Raw genomic sequence first — 27,009 nt, 5'->3', positions numbered from 1 at the left:
TCACTCGATCATCTTTAATTATTATAAGTTGTTGAATTTGAAAATGGTTTGAATTTGAATGTGTTTGAAGAATTTTAATTCCTAATGGAAAAATAATAATGATTAAATATTTATTTAAAAAAAAATTATTGATGTTTCGAATAAATTTACAATTGAGGATATTTGCCAATAAATGTATCAAAAAACATTTTCTTGTGTAACGAATAATTTTTTGAGTGAATCCAAATATTTTTTAGAGCCAGGAAAAAAGTCAAAATTCTATCTTGAAATCAGGAAAAAACAAAATCAAATTTTCCTGTCAACTCTGAAAGAAAATAATTTAAGAATTATTTAAGCGTTTAATTAAACGCTTTTAATATTTTCAAATGTTACTGGTCAGCAAAAAACTGGAATTTTCTTTCAAATTCTAGAAATTTAATACTTTTTTCAGTAATTCTGATGAAAATTCGTTGACTTTTCCCTGACTTGTGACAACCTTGTACTAAAAATAGAATTTTTTTTGTTATAAATATCGACAAAAGTTCAAAAAAGCAAAAAATTTGTTTTCTTAATACCTTTGAAAAATTTTGTTCCAATTTCTTTTCATTCATCTTTCAATTTTCAGGAGGTGAGAAGCCGGAGAAATTGATATTAACGGAAGTGTCTCATTTACCAAGAGTTGGATAGCCAGATCTCAGAAGCCACAAAAGATTCTCATTAAAAAAAAGAAGAAGAAGAAAAAGAAAAAGAAGCAGGATGTCGTGTTGTGACGATGGTTTCCGATTGGCCGAAGCACCGTCAGTGTGCTCAATGAAAAGTAAAGCACAAATCGATGCTCTTTTCGATGAGTTAAGGTCCATCTGCAGCTCAGCTAATGGAGGCTGGTATCCGATAATTGCAAACGGAGTTGATCATGATTCAGAGGACATCAGCTCCGAGGAGCAGAGGAAGATCAACAACGCTGTCCAGGCTCGTATCGAGTCGATGTTCGCTTCTGTGGAGGCCGAAAGCGGAACACCTGGAGAATGTGCTGCTGCAATTTTACCGGTAAAAACAACCAAACGCCAGATGTTTTCTTCTGCAATTTTTTTTCCTTCTTTTTTCCACTATTTATCATGAGTATATAAAACGGTTTGTGCAATGAGTCCTTAATAGTGTATTTATAAAATGACGCTCGTTCCATATACCGCTATACTAATCCATCATTTATAGCTTGGCAGATTCCTCTCGCATCACCAGTTTCCCTGAAATCAGACATATTTGTTAATTCCTCTCTCTTTCGACTCAGAATCTCGTTTTCATCTGTGACGACAATCTCGTTAAAAGATTGATCAACTTCTATCTTTGGTGAAGATCATTACGTTACAAAGAAAAGTGGAGAATTTTTCCTTTTCCTTATTCAAGAAACAAATTTCTTTCCATACTCTCAATTATTATTTTGTTTTATCAATTTTTCTCTCAACGTCAATAATTTCTTGATTTTTAAAAAAATTACAAATACTAGTAAATTTTACATTTTTAAATGTAAACATCAATTTTTGAATATAGTTTCAGAATCAAAATTTTAAAAATTCACTTATTAAGTACATAATTAAATATTCTTCAATTTAATTATTCTTAAAAATTTTCAAATTCTTTGCAAGAATTCAATTATTTTTATAAACATAATCAAATTCTTCTTAAGAATTCAATTATTTTCAATACAATTTTTATAAAATTTCTCGAATGGTTTCAATTATTTTCAAAAATTTTAATAAAATTTTTCTAAAAAAGTTCAATTATTTTCAAAACAATTTGAATGAAATTTCACGAAACGATTCACAATTATTCAAAATTTTTTTTTAAAAAATTGTTGGAAAGAATCCAATTATTTCCTAAAATTTCCATCAAATTCTTCGCAGAATTTCAATTATTTTTATAAATAATAAAATTTTTCTTAGGAATTCAATTATTTTTAATACAATTTTAATGAAATTTTTCGAATTGGTTCAATTATTTTACAAAATTGTAATAGAATTTTTCTAAAAAAAATGCAATTATTTTCAAAATAATTTTAATAAAACTTCACGAAAGGATTCAATTTTTTAAAAAAAGTATTAATGCAATTTTTCGAAAGAATTCAATTATTTCCTAAAATTTCTATAAATTTCTTCGCAAGAAATCAAATATTTTTATAAATAATAAAATTCTTCTCAGAAATTCAATTATTTTTTAGAAAATTTTAATAAAATTTCTCTAAACGAGTTCAATTATTTTTAAAAATTAAAAATAGAATTTTTCTAAAAAATTCAATTATTCTCAGAAGTTTTGATGAAATTCTTAATAGATTTTCATCATTTTCAAAATTTTCAATTAAAATTATTTAAAAAAACTACAGTATGTTTAAGAAATTTAAAGTAATTCTTAAAAAAAAATTAATTATTTACAAAGACTAATAAAATTGTTTAAAAAAATTTAATTTTCTATAAATAATTTTAATGAAATTAAATATAATAAAATTATTAATTACAATTACTAACAAAATTGATTACATTTTTAAAAAATTATGAAACTCTTTATAAAATTCAATTATTTTCAGGATTTTAAATTTTTTCTATTTAATTAAATTCTATGAAGGAATATAATTTTTTTAATTAATAAAATTCTTTGCAGAAATTTAATTGTTTTGAACACAATTTAAAAACATTTTTCGAAAGAATTTAATTATTAATTCAAAAGTTTTAATAAAATTCTTTGCAAATTTCAATTACTTTGAAGATTTGAAAATTAAAATTATTAAAAAAAATTTTTTTTTTTAATTTTCACGAAATTTTTTATTATTTTTACGAGATTCAAAAACAATTTCAAACAAATTTAAAAATTTTTAGAAATTAATAAAATTGTTTAAAAGAATTTAATTTTCTATAAATAATTTAAATGAAATTAAATATAATAAAATTATTAATTACAATTATTTATTGAAAACTCCATTATTTTCAAAAACATTCAAATAAATTATTCAAACCAAATCAATTAATTTTAAAAATTTTAATGACATTGTTTTGAGGAATTCGATTCTTTTCATAAATAATAATATTTTTTGCGATAGTTCAATTTTTTTCAATTCAATTTAAAAAAAAATTTCGAAAGAATTCAATTTTTTTCAAAAGTTTTAAGAAAATGTTTTGAAGGAATTTAATTATTTTCAAATTGTTTGATAAATACTTTTCAAGAATTCAATGAATTTCAGTACATTAGTTTAAAAATTCAAAACATTTAAAAAGGAAAATTATTTTTCTCTCATCATTAATAATTTTTCTATTGTCAAAAAAAAATTCTTATTTTTATTATAGAAAACAATCATTTTTCACATACAATTAAAATTGTTTTTCAGTTTCTAAACTATCGAAACATAAAAGTATATATTTTATATCTAAATTGATATCCATTTCTTTCTCTCTCTCATAAACTAATTAATATCTCAAATCGTACAAAGATGATGAAAAATGATATATAGAAAAATTAGTTTCTTTCATGTTAAATTACGTTGAACTGATTGAGAAATGAAAGTCATTTAACGTGGTAACAATTTTAATAATCTTTTGAAAAAAAACCCTGAAAGTCCATATATACTTTCACTGATACATAATTAAAATTGGATCAGAGAATAAAAAAGAAAAAAAAAACTTGTAGGTCATTCTGACTGATTGCGGGTAACCAAGCGAAAGATACATGTAAGTTCAAGTAAAATGGAAAATATTAAAATTTTTGACTTAATTAGGTGGACCGATGCAATCTCGTAACCGGTTATTCCCGAAGACGAAAAAAAAATCGGTTCCAAAAAGTAATAAGGGGTTAAGAGGACATGGGAAACCGGTCGAAATGTGGCTCATAAAAAGCAGATCATTCTTTTCTTTCAAGTGAAATATCAAATATCGCTTTGTATTTAACCTTCGTGTATTTATCAACAGGGAGAGATAAACAAACAAAATATTGTAAAAATCATGCTATTATATTGTCTTCGTATTAAAGTCAAATAATTGAACTCAAATAAAATAATAGAACAGAAATAAAATAATTGAATTGAAATAAAATATTTGAACTAAAATAACATAATTGAATTGAAATAAAATATTTGAATTGAAATAAAATAATTGAATTTAAATAAAATAGAAATATTAGTCTTTAAAATTAAAAAGAAAAATGTGAACAATTTCGAAATGGAAATAATTCATAATAATAAAACCGTTTTTGTAAACAAAGAAAGAATTTTAAATTGATTAGAAGATTTTTAATAACAATGACTTATGAATAATTGACAATGTAAATTGCTACTTCCGGATAATTCGAAATTCTCATTGTCATCAGCAAATAGCTCGCGATACAATTTCACTTATGCTAATTGCAATGAAATCTCAACATTTCTCTTCCCCGGAAATTATTATACCTTAAACGTTCAAATAATAGCAACGAATTTCATTATCAATTAAATTCCCTTAAGCGTTCGCCAAGTTCATATTTTTTTTAATAATTATTTTGTATTCTAACGAGATTGACACAAAAATGTTGTTTCTCTTTTTCTCTGATTTTTCTATCATTACTTATTTATTATTATCACTATTTTCTACTATTTGAAAAAATTAATTACTGCCATTAACTTCACTCTATTATTTACAAATATTACAATAAAATTCTTTTAAAAAACTTCAATTCTTTTTAATAGAATTTCAGAAGATTTCAATTCTATTTCTAAAATTTTCAATTATTTGTTTATAAAAATACAAAAAATTAAAATCTTTAAACAATAAAATTGAAATATATTTATATCCTAATTTTTGCGAATTTATTAAAAACTTTACGAAATTTTGATTTAAAAAAAATATTCTAAATTTAAATCTCTTTAAAATTAACTAATTAATCAAAATTCTTAAAAAGAAAACTGATTCGAAATTAAATTATTTTAAATGCAATTTGGACCCTTAAATTTTTCTATTTAAATAAGATTTCAAATTTTTAAATTAATGTATTTAAAATATAAAAATACTTATTAACAATTTTATCAAAATTTTTTTTAAATAATTCAATTCTTTAGAGAAATTTTATTAAAATTGTATTGAAAATTGTATTAAAAATTAATTCAATTCTTCTGAAGAATTTTTTTCCATTTTTGAAAGTATGGTTGATTGTTTAATAATGAACGTTAATTCAAAATGTTAAAAATTATTGATTTTCAAGAAGAATTTCTTTACAGATTTTAATAAAATCGTGCATGTTAATAATTGCAATTCAAAATTTGATTTTTAAATGTTACAACAATTTTTTTGAAAATAATATAGAATTCTTTCCAGTATTTCTGAAATTAATTAAATTTTTTAGAAAAATTCTATTATAATTTTTGTAAATAAATCGAATCCATTCGAGAAATATTATTAAAAATTGTATTGAAAATAATTGAATTCCTATGAAGAATTTTATTATTTGAAAAAAATAATTCAATTCTTGCGAAGAATTTTATTCAATTTTCTAAAAATAATTGAATTCTTTCCAGTATTTCCTTAAATTTTTTGAAAATAATTGAATTCTTTCCAGTATTTCCTTAAATTTTTTGAAAATAATTGAATTCTTTCCAGTATTTCCATAAATATTTTAAAAATAATTGAATTCTTTCGAAAAATTTTATTAAAAATTTTTTTAAATAATTAAATCTTTTCGTGAAATTTTATTAAATTGTTCTGAAATTAATTAAATTTTTTAGAAAAATTCTGTTATAATTTTTAAAAATAAATCGAATCCATTCGAGAAATTTTAATAAATAAAAATTGTATTGAAAATAATTGAATTCCTACACGGAGAGAAAAAACAAGGCTTTTCCCTGTGACTTCAATTCATGCCTTTTTCAGGTAGCAGTTTCACCGGATTTCCCGATGAATTTCTTGCGTTTAGCGGTTAGGCCATGCCTTAGCCCCTATTGGCCTTAGCTCGTTGCAAGAATCTCACCGGGAAAACCCGTGAGCGTCCTGCATTTTTACTGTGATAATTTTCACGCGTTAAATGCATATTTTTTCATAGGGAAAAGCCTTGTTTTTTCTCTCCGTGTATGAAGAATTTTATTATTTGTAAAAAATAATTCAATTCTTGCGAAGAAGAAAATAAAGAAAATAAAGAAAAAAAAAAGAAAAAAAATAAAATAAAGAAGTAAATATCTGCGAAGAATTTGATTGAAATGGTATTGGAAATAATTTAAATTAAAAAAAATAATTTTTTTTTATTTACTTAACAATAAGAAATAGAATAACGCGTTTAAAAAACGATTAAAATTATTAACCAAATAATTTTGAATCAATTTTTATTTCAAATTCATTTTTTCTATTTTCATTTTTCTTTTTCTCATTTTTCCCAAAAAAACTAAAAATTCAACCAAATAATGTTTATTTGTCAAAGAAGAAAATATTTATTGCAATTTAGTCGGAATTTTTTATTAATAAACGAAATTCGTTTTCTTCGTGAGCTAATTTACTAATCACTTTCTTCTTTCGACATTTGATAGAACGCAAAGCCGCATCATTTAAATCGCGAAATGAAAATTCCTAAACTCTCCAAGTTGCAATGGAATGCAATTTGTTTTTTGTGTGTACTTTTGTTTATTAAAAATATGAAATATTATTTCGTTTCGTTTGTAACGCCACGTTAACTCCAGTAGGATGTTTGAATTTAGGATCGAGAGAATATCACGCATTACTGATCTCTCGAGACTGGTTTGTTTCGTAATTTGCAACGTTGAACTTGATTCCCGAGTGGGTGCACAGACAAATCACGCGATCTGATTTTCACTAACTATAGTACATTGTTCGTGAAATGGGTCGGAATTGCTTTTCACACTGTGCCTTTCGATTACTTAATGTCTGATCATTGAAATCAAATCGTAATCAATCATTTAATTAAGTCATTAGAATTTAGTAATCATTCCATTATAAATCAGTAAACAATTTAGCAAAAAAAACTTTCATCGAACGAAATAAATTCAAATTCAAAGTCGAAATTAAAAAAGTTAATGAAAATATTAACAAAAGTTAGAAATTGAAAACATTTGAAATTAGATCAACTTTTAGAAATTTTCCACCGAAGTTTATTTGAAACAAAACGAAATAGAATAAGAATTTGAGACATTTGATCATATTTTGATTTCTGAGAGGTGAATAATCTATAAGTTCATTGCTCTGAAGCCTTTAAGGTACTTATTAGAACGGAATTTTACGTAATTTCCAAGTCCAAGACACGTTCTTCATGAGTTACGACATCCTGAGACTATAAAGTGAGAAATTTGTTTTTCTCACTTAAAAGTCTAAGTAAACCGAGAGCCGCTAACGGACTGTCAGTTTTATTTATGCTGATGTTTTTTCGATGTCATAAAAAAAACCCCCCGAGATACGCGTAAATATTTTAATTTCAAAGCAAAACGGTGAACTTGTTAATTCGCAAACAACGCAAAATGCATAGTTTTTTTTATTATTGAATTAAATTCTCTAATCGTGAAGAATCATTTATTCAAACGCTATACGTAATAAATCTCCCAGTCACCGAAAAGGAGGTCGTGAGCTAAATATCTCTACATTCTAGACAATAATTAATAGCTCAATTTTCAGTCTTGAAATTTTTGAGTGTGAAAGAAAAAAAGAAATAGAAAAATTAAATTTTGGAAATAGTTGATTTCGATTTGAATTTAAATTTTCCTAATTCCTAATTTCAGGCCTCGGATCGACTTTAACAAGCAAAAAAAGTAGCTTTAATCGATTAAAAATAGAAAAAAGTCGTTTATTTAATTTAGTGTTATCACACAAATTTTATTTTGTATTTCCCTGATTCTTCATTGATTTCTAAATTCAATTAATCAAAACTTGAATAATTTTGCTAAATAAATACTTTAATACCTACTTCTTATTTCTTTTTTCACAGGAAATAAAATATTAAAAATTTCAACTTCTGAAATTTAATAATTTCTAAAAATTAAAACTATAACCATTCGAAAAATTCAATTATTTTCTACAATTTTGAACTAAACTTCATCTCTAAATCAATTATCTATGTTAATTTTTAATAATTTTCCGAAAGTTCTAAGAGTAATTCAAATATTTAAATACAAAAATTCAATTTTTTATAATAATTGAAACAGTCTATTTTTCTTTTTAAAGATATTAAGGTAGAATATTTCCAAAAATTTTAATAGAGAAATTCGTTAAATTAACTTTTTAAAATTTTTTCTAAATAATTTTTTGAAAGACAATAGTTTTACAATTACATACAATTAAAAAATGTCCAAAAAATTGAAATTTGGTAAAGTCTTTTAAAAAATAATTTAAATTTAGTAAAATCTTTGAAAAATAATTAAAATTTGATAAAATTTTTGAAAAATAATTGAGTTTTTAAAAACAAATATTTTAAAAAATTATCAAATTTTTTAAAAATTTTCCAAAAGCACAAAAATAATGAAACTAAATCCCATAAAAGAGGGGAAAAAATGTTGAATTTTAAGAAAATCGGATTTTTGAATTTTTGATAATTTTCGATAATTTCACATTTTTTACCAAAGAGTCGAGACAATTTAATAAGTAAAGTATTTTCCAAAAGCACAAAAATAATGAAGCTAATTCCCATAAAAAAGAAGAAAAAATGTTGAATTTTAAGAAAAACGGATTTTTGAATTTTTTCGAATTTTTGATAATTTTAGATTTCTTACCAAAGAGTCGAGACAATTTAATAAGTAAAGTATTTTCCAAAAGCACAAAAATAATGAAACTAAATCCCATAAAAGAGGGGAAAAAATGTTGAATTTTAAGAAATTCGGATTTTTGAATTTTTGATAATTTTCGATAATTTCACATTTTTTACCAAAGAGTCGAGACAATTTAATAAGTAAAGTATTTTCCAAAGGCACAAAAATAATGAAGCTAAATGCCATAAAAAAGAAGAAAAAATGTTGAATTTTAAGAAAATCGGATTTTTGAATTTTTGATAATTTTCGATAATTTTAGATTTGTTACCAAAGAGTCGAGACAATTTAATAAGTAAAGTATTTTCCAAAAGCACAAAAATAATGAAGCTAAATCCCGTAAAAGAGAAGAAAAAATGTTGAATTTTAAGAAAATCGGATTTTTGAATTTTTGATAATTTTCGATAATTTTAGATTTGTTACCAAAGAGTCGAGACAATTTAATAAGTAAAGTATTTTCCAAAAGCACAAAAATAATGAAGCTAAATCCCGTAAAAGAGAAGAAAAAATGTTGAATTTTAAGAAAATCGGATTTTTGAATTTTTGATAATTTTCGATAATTTCACATTTTTTACCAAAGAGTCGAGACAATTTAATAAGTAAAGTATTTTCCAAAAGCACAAAAATAATGAAGCTAATTCCCATAAAAAAGAAGAAAAAATGTTGAATTTTAAGAAAAACGGATTTTTGAATTTTTTCGAATTTTTGATAATTTTAGATTTCTTACCAAAGAGTCGAGACTATTAAATAAGTAAATTATTTTTCAAAAGCACAAAAATAATGAAGCTAATTCCCATAAACGAGAGGAAAAAATGTTGAATTTTAAGAAATTCGGATTTTTTAATTTTTGATAATTTTCGATAATTTCACATTTTTTACCAAAGAGTCGAGACAATTTAATAAGTAAAGTATTTTCCAAAAGCACAAAAATAATGAAGCTAAATGCCATAAAAAAGAAGAAAAAATGTTGAATTTTAAGAAAAACGGATTTTTGAATTTTTTCGAATTTTTGATAATTTTAGATTTTTTACCAAAGAGTCGAGACAATTTAATAAGTAAAGTATTTTCCAAAAGCACAAAAATAATGAAACTAAATCCCATAAAAGAGGGGAAAAAATGTTGAATTTTAAGAAAATCGGATTTTTGAATTTTTTCGAATTTTTGATAATTTTAGATTTTTTACCAAAGAGTCGAGACTATTAAATAAGTAAAGTATTTTTCAAAAGCACAAAAATAATGAAGCTAAATTCTATAAAAGAGAGGAAAAAATGTTGAATTTTAAGAAATTCGGATTTTTGAATTTTTGATAATTTTCGATAATTTTAGATTTTTTACCAAAGAGTCGAGACAATTTAATAAGTAAAGTATTTTCCAAAAGCACAAAAATAATGAAACTAAATCCCATAAAAGAGGGGAAAAAATGTTGAATTTTAAGAAAATCGGATTTTTGAATTTTTTCGAATTTTTGATAATTTTAGATTTTTTACCAAAGAGTCGAGACTATGAAATAAGTAAAGTATTTTTCAAAAGCACAAAAATAATGAAGCTAAATTCTATAAAAGAGAGGAAAAAATGTTGAATTTTAAGAAATTCGGATTTTTGAATTTTTGATAATTTTCGATAATTTTAGATTTTTTACCAAAGAGTCGAGACTATTAAATAAGTAAAGTATTTTTCAAAAGCACAAAAATAATGAAGCTAAATTCTATAAAAGAGAGGAAAAAATGTTGAATTTTAAGAAATTCGGATTTTTGAATTTTTGATAATTTTCGATAATTTTAGATTTTTTACCAAAGAGTCGAGACAATTTAATAAGTAAAGTATTTTCCAAAAGCACAAAAATAATGAAACTAAATCCCATAAAAGAGGGGAAAAAATGTTGAATTTTAAGAAAATCGGATTTTTGAATTTTTTCGAATTTTTGATAATTTTAGATTTTTTACCAAAGAGTCGAGACTATTAAATAAGTAAAGTATTTTTCAAAAGCACAAAAATAATGAAGCTAAATTCTATAAAAGAGAGGAAAAAATGTTGAATTTTAAGAAATTCGGATTTTTGAATTTTTGATAATTTTCGATAATTTTAGATTTTTTACCAAAGAGTCGAGACAATTTAATAAGTAAAGTATTTTCCAAAAGCACAAAAATAATGAAACTAAATCCCATAAAAGAGGGGAAAAAATGTTGAATTTTAAGAAAATCGGATTTTTGAATTTTTTCGAATTTTTGATAATTTTGGATTTTTTACCAAAGAGTCGAGACTATTAAATATGTATATTCCTTTTTCCTATCAAAACGTATAAAAAACAAAAGAATAACTATAACTAACTTCAAGTGTGGACAGAGATCCGGAAATCTGGAATCACGACGATTATTATATATAATAATAATAATTTAAAAAAAAATAATTTTTTTAAGAATTTTAATTAAAAATTTTGAGTACCTATGATTGAAATATTGAAAATATTGAAAATAATTGAATTTTAAAAAATTAGAACGAAATAATTCAGAGAATTACTTTTTTCAAAACTTATTTTAATATTATTTTTAGAACCGAATTTTCATTCATTTTAATTTTTATTCAATTTACACTTGAAGATTATTTAGTAAAATTTTTGAGAATTCAATTATTTCCAAAATTTTCAATTAAAATTCTATAAAAGTTAATTTTCAAAAATTGTAATAAAATACTTGAAAAAATGATTTATTTACAATTAAATTTTACAAAATTTCAATTATTCAAAATCTTTTTAATTGTATATTGAATTCTTGTAAAGTATTTATAAAACATTTTAAAATAATTGAATTTCATAAAGAATTCCATTATTTTCAATAATTGTAATAAAATTATTTAGTCAATTTATAAATAATAAAAATCTTCGTAAAAAATTCAATTATTTTTATATAAATAATAAAATTCTTATCAGGATTTCACTTATTTTCAATACAATTTTAATTCCTCTCTTCAAAAATTTCAATTATTTTTTAAAATCTTGTAAAAATTCAATAATTTTATTGAATAAATAATTGAATTTTTAACAGGAGTTCAATTATTAAAAAAAATTTAATAAAATCCAATTCAAGAATTCAATTATTATTATTTTAAAAATAATCAAATTTTCGCTGGAATTCAATTATTTTAAATACAAGTTTAATTGAATTCCAGAGAAAATTAAATTATTTTTAAACATTGTTTTTAAATTCTTCTTAAAGAGTTCAATAATATCAATAAATAGTATATTTTTCAAAGGAATTCAATTATTTTAAATACAATTTTAATAAAATTCTTCTCAAAAATTTACTTATTTTTTAAAATTTTAATTATTTTTATAAACAATAAACTTTATCGCAGGGATTCAATTATTTAAAAAAGTTTTAATAAAATTCTATTCAAAAATTCAATTGTTTTCAGAAATAATTAAATTGTCGATTTACTAAAAATCATTGAATTCTTCAACATTTTTTTCAATAATTGAATTCATTCGAGAAAATGTAATTAAAATTGTTAATAATTTTTACTAAAAATATTGAAAATAATTGAATTTTAAGAAGAATTTCTTTGAAGTTTTTGAAGTAATCGTGTTTATTATTAATTGTAATTGACGATTTTCCTATTAAATTATGTTAAAATTATTTATAAAAAATTAAATCCTTTTAAACAAATTTATTTCAGTTATCTTATTATTTTGAATATAATTGAATTTTTTCCTATAGAAATTTTATTAAAATTGTATCTGAAAATAATTGAATTTCTCAAAGGGAGCATTCACAAATGATGTCACGCAGTTTTTGGAGATTTTCGACCCCCCCCCCCTCCCCCCTGTCACGCAATTTTTGCAATTTCACATAAGAAAAATACATTGTGTCACGTTTAGTAGAGACAAAAATATTTACAAAAATAATTGAATTCTTGCCAAGAATTTTACAATTTATAAAAATAATTGAATTGTTTTGCAGAATTTAATAAGAATTATTGAAAATAATTGAATTTTTTTCGAACTCTTGAAAATAATTGAATTTAAATAATATTTTTAACAATAATCGTATTCTTTCAAGAAATTTTATTAAAATTGTATTGAAAATAATTGAATTCCTCCGAAACCTTTTAGTATTTTGTCGCAAAATTTGTAAGAAAAGCCGAAAAAGTCGCAATTTTTTAATGTTAGTCGATAAAAGTCGCATTATTTGAAAATAGTCGAGAAAAGTCGAAAAAGTCATAATATCCGAGGCCCGCAATTTGATCGAATTAGAGGCAATTTGAAGTTTAAAAGAGGTGAGAATTTCTATATTGTTTACCTTTGCGAATTTTTTGTTGCAATATTTTTTCGTCTTTCCAAAATGCAAAACTACTTCCTTTTGATTCTCTATCTTTCCAGTTCCTCTCTACAAATTTATAAATTTCTTCTACTTTTCATCCCTTTTCTTCGTTAACAAACGATATTTATTTTCGATACGATTTTCTTCCAGGTGAAATATTTGGGAGCTGCTCCAGTTGGCGGGCGTGTGGCTAGCGTTCGTGGTCTTCAGGAACCGCTTCGACAACTACTGGAGCAAAATAAAGAATCGACGAACGCTGAATTAGAAGTATCCCGTCGGGGTTTAACTTTTCGCAGTGCGGAGCATTTCGAGAAAAATAATCCATTCCGAAGAATTGCTGTTTGGAGTGCGTTACGCCTTCGGGCGAGGAAGACAATAAACGGCGGTGTTCATCATGCTTTCATGCCGCTGGTCGGCGACGATTCAACATCAGCCGGAGATGAGAAGCACTCAGATCTCTATCGGACGATGCGTGGCTTGAATAGCCAGGTCGAAGGTTACCCGCCAATCTTTGCGGTTGTCATGAGGCGACCCGGCGTTGCTCGCCTCCTCGAGTGTCACGCTTTCGCTTGTCTCACCGAAGAGGATGCTATCGCAGCCGCAGCCACTCTTTACAGGGCCCTCGTTGCCGATCTTGACGCCACCAGGTAAATAAACTTAAAACAAATTAATAAAATTAATAATTATATCACGAAAATAGTTCCATTATTTTTAAACTAGAATTAAAATTTTATTAACTAATTAAAAAAATTTTTAACTGATGAATTATTGAAACTTTCTTTTAACTATTATTACAGGGTTGCCACGAAAATTTAATTTTGTTTTTCCCTGATTTTACCCTGATTTCCAAACTTTTTCCTGACTGATTTTTACTTTTTTCCTGGCCCTAAAGAATATTCTGATTCACTCGACAAAAATATTAGATACTCCAAAAAATGTTCTAATAAATTTGCGAATTTCTTTGATTGTAAAATTATTTGAAAAAATCAATAACTTTATTTTTAAATAAATATTTAATTATTATTTTTCCGTAGAAATTGGAAATTCTTCAAAAGATTCAAATTCAAACCTTTTTAAAATTCAAAAACTTATAAGAATATTATTAAAAAACATGAAGAAATTGATCACTCCGAGTCATCGACTCGAAGTGATCAATCTCTTCATGTTTTTTATATTTAAAAGATGTCTGAGTTATAAAATCATTATTTTATATTATGAGAATATTGTTACTTCTTCAAAATTATATTCATCATTTCAATTAAATTATAATTTTCTAGAATTTTTAACAAAAATTCTTTTTTAAATCAATTATTTTTAAAAATTTTTCAAAAAGTTCTTGAGAATTTTTAAATCCATTTGTTTACAATTCAATTTTACGAAATTTTGATTATTTAGAAATTCTTCAATTAAACATATATTAGAAAATAAAAACTTCAAATGATTTCAACAAAACATTTAATCTTTTTCAAAAAAATTAATTCTTCAGAATTATTAGTTAAAAGTGTGAAAAACAAGTTTTCAAAATTTTTAATTTGAAACTTTTTCAAAGTTCAATTATTTCTTAAAATTCACTCTATAATGCTTTTAATATTCAATTATTAACTAAAATTTCAACTGAAATTAATTTTTAAATTAATTTTGATTAAAAAATTCTAAGAGAATTCAATTGTTTAAATCCAAAAATAAATAATTTATTGAATAATTTAGTTATCTTAAAATTTAAAAGTCAAAAACAATTTTGTGAACAAATTTTTAAATAATTGAATTTTTGCGGAATTTTAATAAAATCTATTAAGAATAATTACATTTTTCGGAGAATTCGATTAAAAATAATTGAAATTCTGGGATAATTTTTAATATTTATGAAAATAATTGAATTCCTAAAAAGAATTTTATTATTTATGAAAATAAATGAATTATTACCAAGAAATAAAAAATTTATACGAAATTTGTAAGTAATTGAATTCCTTTGAAATTTTTATTATGTATGAAAGTAAGTAAAGGTTTGCGGAGAATTTTATAAAAGAAATTTATAAATAATTGAACTCTTCTAGAAAATTTTATTAAAATTGTAAATATTGAAAAGCATTGAACTGAAAAAAATGTTAGACAGTAATTTAAATTTTGCCAAGAATTTCATTAAAATTTTAGAAAATAATTACATTTTGGAGAAGAATTTTAATATTCATAAATATAATTGTAATTTTTACAAGACTTTTCAAAACTTTTTTATCATAATTGAACTTTTGCGAAGAATTTTATTACTTTTTTTTTTATTTTGTTACTTTTCAACAAAATTTTAACATAATTGAATTTTTGCGAAGAATTTTATTATTTCTGAAAAAAATTGAATTTCTTTAATTATTTTTAATTTCTTCAAAATTCAATTATTTTTAGTGTTTTTAACTAAAATTCTTCTATAAATCCATTATTATTTTTAATAATTTATGAAAATAATTGAGTTCTTAAACAGAATTTTAATATTTATGAAAATAATTGAAATTCTACAATAATTTATAATTTCTCTAAAATTCATTTTTTTAGTGTTTTTAATTAATAAAATTTTTCTATATAAATCCATTATTTTTAATAATTATTTAACTTTAAATATATATTAAAAAATTTAACCAAATTCAGAAGAATTTGAATTATTAAAATTGTTTCAAACATCTAAGTTCTTTAATATTTCTAATTTAATTAATTGGAAATTGAAATCTTCTAAAATTTTATATTAAAACCTTTTGAAATTCATTTTTTCATGAAAATAGTAAAGGCAATTCTTTTAAAATTAAATTATTTTTGAAATTTTCAAGTAAAATTATTCGTTAAATAATTTCTAAGAAATAATTTTATGATAGTTCTTCAAGAATGAAATTATTTAAAAAGAAATTATTGTCCCTGACTTTTCTCTGAATTCCCTGACCTGTGGCAACCCTGTCTTACTTAAATATAGTAAGTAAATGAAAAGTAAGTAAAACAAAGCAAAGTAAAGTAAAATATATTAAAGGAAAGTTAAGCAAAGCAAAATAAACTAAATAAAACTAAATAAAAAATTACAAAGTAAATAAAAAAAATTTTACCACAGGAGAAGGCCACGGCAAACAAATGGCGTTGGTTGTGTTTCTCTTGCCTCGGTTATTTCAAGCGCACGAGATCTGAGTCCCGCGAGTAGAATTAAAAACAGTCGTCGTTCGCCGCCACCACGACCTATGGCTCCACATCCGGTTAGGCCGCCAAGGGCGAAGAAGAGTTCCATCTCAAGTGCTACCGAGGATGAGACGAAGAAATCCCTCATTGTCGAAAAAGTCCCAAGACGAAAGAAACGACTCACTGAAATCAATCCAGACGATATTTTAGAAGCGCGCAATCGAAAGTATTCAGCGGCAATGAAAAATGAAAAGAGACGCGACATCACAAAAGTTGAGGAACGAATGAATAATAAAAATAAAATTTACAATATGAAATCTCACTCGGTTATAGAAATTCCCCGCGGTCAGTCTGATGATGATAATAATCGAAAATGTAACGAGTACGAGAGATTTAATCAAAAAAATAAAAATTCACCTCACGAGAATAATCAAAAGAAAATTAACGAAAATGAGGAAATCTATGAGAAGAATCAGGGATATGATCTTAATCGGGAGGAGAATTGTGACAGGGGTAAGAAATTTAATGCAGACTTCGCACTCGATAATTAATTATAAAAAAGTAGCAAAAAGTAGTTTTTAAAATAAAAAAAAGTAGTAGTACTTTTTTCTAATTTTCATCAAAAATATTTACTTCTTTCTTATCCTGCAACGAATTTTATCATTTATGAAAGAATTTAAATATTTATTTTGATAATTTAATTCTACAAAGAATTCTATTAAAATTTTTGACAATAATTAAACAATGTCTGTGTGGTATTTTACTATTTTTTTTTGAAAATAATTGAATTCCTAAAAACATTTAATTATTCATAAAAATAATTGAATTCTTGCGAACAATTTTATTAGAATTTTTAAAAATAATTGAATTTCCAAGAAGAAATTTATTACTTTGAAAAATAAATCAATTCTTGTGATGAATATTGTTATTTATGAAAATAATTGAATTTTGCAAAGAATTTTATTAAAATGCCTCAAAATCATTGAATTCTCGGGAATAATTTTCTTATTTATCGACATAATTTAATTCTTTTGAAGAATTATTTATGTAATTAATTGAATTCTTAGGAAGAATTTTATTAAAATCTAAAACAATAATTGAATTATTTCAAAAAATTTAATTAAAATTGTATTTAAAATAATTGATTTCTTTCGAAAAAAATTATTAAAATATTTGAAAATAATTGAATTCCTATGAAAAATTCTAATGTTTTCGTAAATAATTAAAGTCTTCCAAACAATTTTAAAATAATAATATGTCAATTGAATTGATCACTCGGCAGTATTTAATTTAATAAATTTAAAAAAAAACATTTTTTTAAATAATTGATTTTTTCGAGGAATTGAAATTAAATTTTCAAGATTAATAACATTTTTTGAGCAATTCCTGTAAAATTGCATTAAAAGTAATTGAAATCCTGCGATGAATTTTATTATTTGAAAGAATAATTGAATTTTTCGATTAATTAATTTAAAATAGTATTAAAAATAATTGAAATCATGCGATGAATTTTATTATTTATGAAAATAATTGAATAGTTGCTAAGAATTTTATTAAAATTTTCAAAAATAATTAAATCCCTGAGAAGAATTGTATTAGTTTTTAAAATAATTGAATTCTTGATAAGAATTTTATAAACATTGTTTTAAATAATTAATTTTTTCGAAATATAATAAATATTATGAAAATTTAATTTTAAAAAATTGAATTATTGTGGAAAACTTTATTTGTGAAAATAATTAAATTTTTCGATTCATTAATTTAAAATAGTATTAAAAATAATTGAAATTCTTGGATGATTTTTATTATTTATGAAAATAATTGAATTCTTGCTTAGAATTTTAAAAAATTGAATTTCCGTGTGAAATGTTATTATTAGTGAAAGTAATTGAGTTTTTATGAAGAATTGTATAAAAATTTTGTTAAATAATTGATTTTTTCGAAATTTTATTGCAAATGCTATTCTCTATTATTTGAATTTCTGTGGAAATTTAAATAAATTTTAATTTAATTTAAATTTAAAATTCTGTGAATTTTATCAATTTTTTTTAAATAATTGAATTCTTTTGCGAAATTTTATAAAAATACTAGGTATTGAAAATGATTGAATTTCGAATATTTCTTTTAAATAATTGATTTTTTTTAAAGAATTTGATTATAATTTTTGATTAATTAATTTTTTAATTCTAGTATTAGCGAATTTAAAGTAGTGGAAATTCTAAAAAAACAGAAATAGTAGCTTTTAGTGACTGAAATCTAAATAAAGTATCCAAATAGTAGCATAATGTAAAAAAAAGTAGTCAATAGTAGGTTTTAGTAGATGAGTGCGAAGCCTGTGAATATATAAAATTATAAAAAAGTAATGAAAAGAGAAAATAATAATAATTATTTCTTCAGGTAAATATAAAACTTCCCGCGAGGCAGAAGTGAATAAACCTTTGGAGAAAAAGGATTCGGAGTGTAGGAGTAGAGAGAACTCTATTTATGAAAAAATGTCGAGTAAAAGATGCAGTCGAGAGAAATTGAACGAGGAACACTTGAGGGACGCTGATAAGATCTACAGCTTGGGCCAGGAAGAGATCTACACACCCAGGAAACCAGTAAGAACTGATATGAATCAAAACGCATCTATTACTAGGAACACAAAGTGCATTCCACCACAGCAAGAACATCGGAATCAAAAGGGTTGCGCATCTGAGGAAGATATCTACTCTTGTCGACAGGCCAACAGAATTTCCACCATGGACAAGCCCATGAAGAAACAACTCCTTCAAGATCTTAACTCCAACATTCCTCAATGTTGTCAGGTAGAAAAAATTACGCCCTTAAAGAAAATATTATCCTCACATTATTATAATTATTAAAATATAAAATTTTTGTCTTTTTCAGCGAACCAGACGAAGAAGCAGAGCGGGAAGTGAGCCACCAACGAGTAGATCCGACGAAGCTCTAAAAAGTCTGCAGGAGACAAAATTAAAAAGATCGCAAAGCGATATTGACGTTGATAAGGGCGATTTAATGACTCGTGTTGAATTGCCAAGGAGGGGGAGTTTCTTGAAAACGGGAAGTACAAGGCGACCAAATACAATTACGGGAGGAACACCGTTAGGATTTACTGAATTATTCGACGAATTTCGAAATCAAGAGGGATTAACAAGTGTCGATGACATTCTTGCAACTATTATCGGTAAGGATTTAATATTGAGGTCATGAACGGATCTCTTTGGAAATGCAAATTATATCCCAATTCCAGGACTAACTGACAAATTAATTCTAATTCCCTCTAATGCAAATTTCATTTCTCCGAGTGAATCTCGATTTCGATTTTGCAGTTGATGTTCCAAATCTCAAATTCAAATTTACATTTCTATTTTAAATTTAATTATTTTTTTTATCTAAGCGCGATCTTTAAATATAAATTTAATGTCGGGTTGACACAAAAATTTTATTTTTCCCTAATTTGCTGAAAAAACTGTAAAACTATTCGAAAACATAAATAACTTCATTTTTAAATAAATATTTAATCATTACTTAATTCATAGGAATTAAGATTTTCAAAAATTTAAAATTTAAATCTTTTGAAATTCAATAACTTATAAGAATATTGTCACTGTAACTTTTACAAAATTATTTTCATCATTTCAATTCAATTATTATTTTCTAGAATTATAACAAGAATTCTTCTTTAAATCAATTATTTTTTATAATTTTCGAAAAAGTTCTATCTTTGAGAATTTTTAAATCCATTTGTTTATAATTCAATTTTACGAAATTTCGATTATTCGGAAATTCTTCAATTAAATATAATATTGGAAAATAAAAAATTAAAATAATTAAAAAAAAAAAATAAATTAAACTTTTTCAAAAAAATTAGTTCTATAGAATTTTTGGTTAAAAAATGAAAAAGATTTTAATTTGAAACTTTTTCAAAATTAAATTATTTTTAAAAATCCACGCTATAGGTACCTAATGCTTTTAATATTCAATTATTATTATCTGAAGTGTTAACTAAAATTCTTCTTCACAAAAAGTTCTTCTTCAAGAAAAAGTACTCAGAGAATTTTCAAGTCTACTTTTTTACAATTCAATTTTACGAAATATCGATTATTCGAAATAATTCTTCAATTAAATATATATTTGAAAATAAAAAATCCAAATAATTTAAAAAAAAAATGTAATTAAAATTTTTCAAAAAAATTAATTTTACAGAATTTTTGGTTAAAAGAAAAAAAAATCCAATTTTCAAAGATTTTAAATTTGAAACTTTTTCAAAATTCAATTATTTTAAAAAATTCACGCTATAATGCTCTTAATATTCAATTATTATCTAAAATTTTAACTGAAATTCTCCTTTAAATAAATTATTTTTAATAATTTTTGAAAAAGTTCTTTGAGAATTTTCAAATCCATTTTTTTACAATTCGATTACAATTCAATTTACAATTTCGATTATTCGGAAATTTTTCAATTAAATATATATTTAAAAATAAAAAATTCAAATAATTTTTAAAAAATTTTTAAATATTCAATTAATCTAAAATTTTAACAGAAATTAATTTTTAAATCAATTTTTATTAGAAAATTCTACTAGAGTTCAATTATTTAAATACAAAAAAAAACAATTTATTGAATAATTGCCTGTTTCTTATAAAATTTAATGCTCATAAAGAATTTTGTCAATGAATTTTTAAATGATTGAATTCTTTTGACGAATATTAATAAAATTTGAAAGAAAAATTACATTTTTCGAGGAATTAGATTAAAATTGCATTGAAAATAATCAGGGTGGCCTCAAGATTGACTTTATCAATTTCCCTGACATTTTACTGACATAACAACGAATTTCCCTGACAAAAATTTTTTTGTTTAGAGCAAAAAATGTATTACATGACCGTCTTAATTTCTTTAATTGCCCTGACAAAAAAATTTTTCCTGACATTTCCCTTCTTCTTTAATTGCCCTGACAAAAAAATTTTTCCTGACATTTCCCTGACTTTACTGACAAAAAATTTTTTTCCTGACATTTCCCCGACTTTACTGACAAAATATTTTTTTCCCTGACATTTCCCTGACTTTACTGACATATGGCCACCCTGATAATTGAAATTCTACAATGAGTTTTATTATTTATGATAAATAATTAAGTTTTTAAAAATAATTTTATTACTTATGAAAATAATTGAATCCCCACAAAAAATTTTAATATCTATGAAAATAACGGAATTGTTGCGAAGAAATTTATAAAAAATTTATAAATAATTGAATTCCTGTGAAATTTTTATTATTTAAGAAAATAATTTAATGTGTGCGTAGAATTTTATCAAAAAATTTTTTTAATAATTGAATTCTTTTAGAATATTTCATTAAAATTCTAGGTATTGATAAGCATTAAATTGAGGAAAATTTTGGAAATAATTAAATCGTGAATTACGAAAAGGGCTCAACTCGGTTTTTTGAAAATTTACGGGAGGCACAAAAAACTGTTTATTTCAAACAGCTTTGATTAAAGGTGAATTAGATGCTATTTCATATGAGAAAATGGAAAAAGAATTGTCTTTTTAATAACAGTGAGTTCAAGAAAATTGATATTATAGTTGTCAGAGTTGAGCCCTTTTCGAAATTCATAAAATTCACTCTAATACATTTCTCTTTGCTAAAAGTATTTCAGATGAAATTTTCCTTTTAAGAAAACGTCAATGGATATATGTAATGCAAAAAAGTGAAATTTGAAAAAAATCCGAGTTGAGCCTTTTTTGAAATTCACGATTGAATTGAAATGTATAATTAAAATGTAATTTAAAAGAAAATTTTGAAATTATATCTCTAAAAATTACCTTTTTGTTGATAAAAACAATCCTCTTGCATGTTGATATTTTTGCTAAAATCCGGTTTCTTTCTTTCCCCAATTATAACTTTCATTTGGTTCCCAATTTCGAATACCGCTATTTCTGATTGTCTTCCAATGACACTTGTGTATATTTTCCTGGTTCCTTGAAAACCGGTTCATTGACGTGTTATTAAATTCACAAGTGCCTCAAAAATCTAAAATAAATCACTTTGTTTATTCACAAATACTTTAATGAATCCAAATATTTAGAATCCCGTTTTTAATTGACATCAAAAGAATTTATTAGTTTCTTCTGTAAATTTCTTTCTTTTTTTTGACAAACTTTTGGCAAACTCTATATCATTTTAATAGTTGTCATTTTATGAATTTTTCGATTCAAATACGAAAATTTTTGTCCAAATAAAAAAAATAAATTAAAAATCTTTTTCCACGAAGAAGAAAAATGTTTTACTTCAAATAAAAAATGATAAATTATAATTTTGTTTGTTCTAATAAAAACATAATAAAACCTTTGGTTCAAATAAAACAGTTATAAAATAATAACAGCAATGAGAAAAAATTGAAGAACAGTTTGTACCTTTTGCTGATTTTTGAAAATGTATTTTTTCCCGCAGATCCGGAGGGAATGTCATTCAACGACTTGAAGCCATTGTACAAGGAGTTCCTTTTAAAATTGGCATCAACCTTGACTCAGGATGAGTTGTATCAAAGGTCAGCGAGTATAATGAGGAGACGACGTCGTCCCCAGAGGCGTCGGTCAACTAGTCGACCTTCTCTCCTGGGTCGGGCGATCAGAAGGTCAGTTTCACGACTCAAAGGCGGTCCAATGGAATTTACATCTGTTATTTTTCCGGCTCGAAAATTAAATGATAGCTTTGGGAGTAGTTCGTCTTGCGATGTCAGAAATAATCATAGAAATCGTGTTCTTGCCAGCAGGCTCGGCAAAAGAAGATCGTCCTGGCGGAAGAATAAAGGCGCAATTGGACAAACAACTTCCGAGGACAGCGATACCTGTACGTAACAATATTTTCCATTATATTTTCATTTCTCTCCAATTTGGAGAATTAATTAAATTAGCTTCAAATTGGTTTGTTATTTCAATTATCAATAAATTCAAATATTTATCGAATCTATGTTAAATTCTGATTCATTTCTTTTGCTTCCAACTACCAAAACTTTTCACTTCAATATGCTACTTAGTAATTTATTATTTAGGTTTATATTAAATTTAATCTTTGAAAGAGATGAAAAATAGATTGACATCAGTAATTATTCCAGGCAAGAGATGGAATCGCAATATTGGAGCAAACAGAAGTAGCAGCGGCTACGTGAGTTGCAGTGAATGTAGTTACGATTCAGAAACGTGTACCTGTATCTCGGCAGATAAATGCTATTGCTCTTTATCGCGAAAACCTCCAGCAGAGCAGGCAGTTGTTTGCTCCTGTGATACGGACAGTTGTTCGGAGAGTAATAAATGCTATTGTCCCAGTCGTCCCGATCAGCCAACAATTTTGGAGCAGCTCCGACAACGTGGAATAGTTCCCTCGGAGAGTACAATAAGCCGTGGCGGAAGTTCCGATCGTGCGAAAACTGCAAGGACCAACAGAAGTATCGCCTCCTCAAGGAGTCTCGAATTTCTCAAGGTAACTCTTCTCTCCCTAAAAATTAAAAAATTCCATTAGTAACAATAATTATATCTTATATTTTAAAAAGAATCTATATTAATAATCGTTGTATTCCGGTAATCTTTTCTTAGTTTGAAGTTAGTTGTTGTTTGCTTTTTTGTTTCCTAACTTTTTTAACAAATTTTTTTTCTTAAATTTTGAAAATTGTTTTGAATTGAAAATTGTTGCAAAGAATTTCATCAAAAAATTTGAGAATAATAGAATTCATTCAAAGAATTTTTTTTATTTAGGAAAATAATTGATTATTATTTAATAATAATGAAAATGTGAAGAATTATGTTAAAATTTTTGATAATTCTAATTAAATTCTTTTTGAAGAATTTCTTTCAATTTTTTTTAAATAATGGAGTTTCTTTAAAAATTTCAAAAATAATTGAATTTTATGATCAATTTCTTTCAAATTTTCAAAATAATCGTGTTTGATAAAAATTGAAATTTAACACGTAATATTATTGAATCTTATTACAATGTTAGAAAATAATTAAATTCTTTTGAAATTTTTTATAGCGAATTACGAAAAAAATTAAATTCTTTCGTAAAATTTTATTGAAACTAATTAATTTTTTGCCTACCTATTTAAAAAAATAATTAAATTGTTTTAAAGGATTTTAAAAATTTTAGAAAATAATTGTTTTTTTGAAAAGAATTTCACCATTTAAAAAAATAATTGAATTGTTTCGAAAGAATTTTATTAAAGATTTTGAAAATAATTGGATTCTTTTGAGAAATTTTATTAAAATTGTATTAAAAATAATTGAATTCTTTCGAAGAATTTTATAAGAATTTCTGAAAATAATTGAATTTAATTAATATTTAAAAAAAATTGTATTCTTTCGATAAATTTTACTAAAATTGATTTTAAAAATAACTGAATTCTTCCGAAAAATTTTATTATTAATGAAAATAATTGAATTCCTTTGCAGAATTTTATTATTTATGAAAATAATTTAATTCCTTCGAAGAATTTTATTATTTATAAAAATATAATATTGAATTCTTGTGAAGAATTTTATTAAAATTTTTAAAATTACTAATTAAATTCTTTTGAAAAATTTCTTTTAATTTTTTAAAAATAATCTCATTTTTTGAATAATTTTAATTGAAAATTTTGAAAGTACCTAATTGAATTTTATGAAGAATTCTTTTTAAGATTTTAAAATAATCGCGTTTCTTAATAATTGAAATTAAACACTTTATTGAATTTTCTCAATATGTTTGGAAATAATTGAATTCTTCTCACAATTTTATTGGAATTTTCTAAAATAATTTATATCATTCAGAAATTTTTATTAAAATTGTGATGAAAATAATTAAATAATTTTGAAGAATAGAAACTATTAAAGATTTTAACAATAATTGAATTCTTTCAAAAAATTTCTTTAATTTATTGAATATAATCGATTTTGTTAATAATTAATTTTACTATTAAAATTTTATTAAAATTATTAATAGAAAATTAAACTCTTTTAAAGAATTTTATTCGAGTTTTTGTAAGTAATTAAATTCTTTTGAAGAATTTCTTTTTGTTTTTCCAAAATAATGTAGTTTTTGACTAATTTTAATTAGAAATTTTGAAAGTACATAATCCAATTAAAGATGGATTTTTTTTTTAATTTTTAAAATAATCGTGTCTATTAAAAATTATAATTAAATATTTCATGATTGAAGTTTATTAAAATTGTATGTAAAATTAAATTATTATTTAATTCCTGTGAATAATTTTATTATTTACAGAAATAATTTAATTTTTGCGAAGAATTTTACTATTTTTAAAAATAATTTAATTGTTTCCAAGAATTTATTAGAAGTTTAGAAAATAATTGAATTCTTTCGAAAAGTTTTATTAAAAATTGGAAAAAATTTAATTGAATCCTTTCGTGAAATTTTATTAAAATTGTATTGAAAATAATTGAATTCCTATAAAGAATTTTAATATTTATAATAATTACTGAATTCTTCCAAAGATTGTATCAAAATTTTGAATATACGTAGTTGAATTCTTTAAAGAAATATTGTATTTAAAATTCTGAAAAATAAGTTTTTAAATTCTATAAAAAGAAATTTAATTTTTTAAGAATTTTCTTAAAAAATTGACATAATTTAATTTTTATGAACAAATTGCATCATCTTCTAATTTTTATAGAATATAATATAATATTTTACAAGAAGTTTCTTACAAATTTTGAAAATAATTGAACGTTTGCAAAGATTGTACTATTTAAAAAATAATTGATTTTTTTTAAAAGTTTTATTCAAATTTTAGAAAATAATTAAATTCTTTCATGAAGTTTTATTAAAATTGTTTTGAAAACAATTGAATTCCTGCGCTGCGAAGAATTTTACTATTTATAAAAATAATTGAATTCTTCTGAAAAATGTTATTATTTATATAAAAATAATTGAATTCTTGCGAAGAATTATATAAAATTTTTGAAAATATTAACAATAATAATTAATAATGTACTTAATAAGAGAATTTTTTAAATATTGATTATAAAATTATTCAAAAACTTAAATTTGAAAATAAAAAATTTTGTGATTTACAAATAATAATAAATTGAATATCACTTAACATTTGCTAGTTTCTAATAATAAAAGAGACAAAAATGTATTACAGATCAGACCATCGCCGACTCGAGGAAGTTCCGATAATTTAGCGCTCGATTATGATCTCTTTAGTCCAGGAAGAAAGTCCCAACACTCGTCGGACAGTGAAAAAGTGTTGGTGGTAAGCGCGAGGGATCCACAGGGTCGATTAGTTTACGTCGGTGGCACTGAGAGACACAAAAAATCAACGAAAGCTTGTCAGGGAAAAGCCAATTTACACCACGAGGCACTGTCAATAAAGAAAAGTGCAGAAATTGCTGCAATTTTCGGTGGAAATGGCGGACGTCTGGGAAGAAAGACAAGTAATGCATCTAGCGTGAGAAGTTCAGTTAGTTTGGAAGCTGGATTAGGTTACTTACCTTAAGACACAAAAAAAAAAAATTAAAATACTATAATCGAATACGGGTATTGATGCTCAATTTAATTTTAACGATTAAAATCAAAAAAAGCAAATTGGATTCATTTGTTCTTTACAAGAACAAGTTCTCCTCTTCACATAGTCTTCTTTTTGGAGAATATTGAAAGTTATTTTTCCAATTCTGAAAATTTAGAATATTAGTTAATTTTTAAATTAATCTGCTACAATGAACCTGATAATAGTGTGAACGTAAAATACTCCTAGGGACAGTGCAATAATGTTATCACAGTGTGAAGAAATATTTTACACGAGAATAACTGCAA

General features: G+C 23.6%; 1 protein-coding gene and 1 long non-coding RNA gene across 3 annotated transcripts; one reads left to right on the top strand and one right to left on the bottom strand.

Moving 5' to 3' along the window:
* Positions 1-735: 735 nt before the first annotated feature.
* Positions 736-26,970, top strand: LOC122511208. Of its 2 annotated transcripts, XM_043626325.1 has the most exons (9): positions 736-1,026; positions 13,192-13,688; positions 16,127-16,701; positions 18,586-18,995; positions 19,078-19,375; positions 22,651-22,834; positions 22,973-23,049; positions 23,315-23,679; positions 26,339-26,970. In XM_043626325.1, exons 1-9 carry the CDS (start codon positions 736-738, stop codon positions 26,690-26,692), a joined length of 3,051 nt encoding a protein of 1,016 aa, XP_043482260.1. In that variant the 3' UTR covers positions 26,693-26,970. The 2 variants fall into 2 exon arrangements, with proteins under 2 accessions (XP_043482260.1, XP_043482258.1); XM_043626323.1 differs by having other exon boundaries at positions 22,651-23,049; positions 26,339-26,969.
* Positions 16,240-22,743, bottom strand: LOC122511212. The gene is made up of 3 exons (XR_006302497.1): positions 22,614-22,743; positions 22,023-22,230; positions 16,240-16,371 (listed from the first exon to the last, which is right to left on the bottom strand). It is a non-coding gene; the product is annotated as an uncharacterized LOC122511212 (long non-coding RNA).
* Positions 26,971-27,009: the final 39 nt, after the last annotated feature.

This window comes from Leptopilina heterotoma, unplaced genomic scaffold (genome assembly GCF_015476425.1).
Source record: "Leptopilina heterotoma isolate Lh14 unplaced genomic scaffold, ASM1547642v1 Lhet_81, whole genome shotgun sequence".
Taxonomy (NCBI): domain Eukaryota; kingdom Metazoa; phylum Arthropoda; class Insecta; order Hymenoptera; family Figitidae; genus Leptopilina; species Leptopilina heterotoma.
Note: the sequence above shows the minus strand (reverse complement) of the source record. Positions and strands in the feature narration are given on the sequence as shown.

Coding starts and splice junctions, on each gene's coding strand:
- LOC122511208 (XM_043626323.1), top strand. CDS start 736: ATGTCGTGTTGTGACGATGGTTTCCGATTGGCCGAAGCACCGTCAGTG. Junction 1,027..13,191: donor GTGCTGCTGCAATTTTACCG/GTAAAAACAACC, acceptor ATTTTCTTCCAG/GTGAAATATTTGGGAGCTGC. Junction 13,689..16,126: donor GCCGATCTTGACGCCACCAG/GTAAATAAACTT, acceptor ATTTTACCACAG/GAGAAGGCCACGGCAAACAA.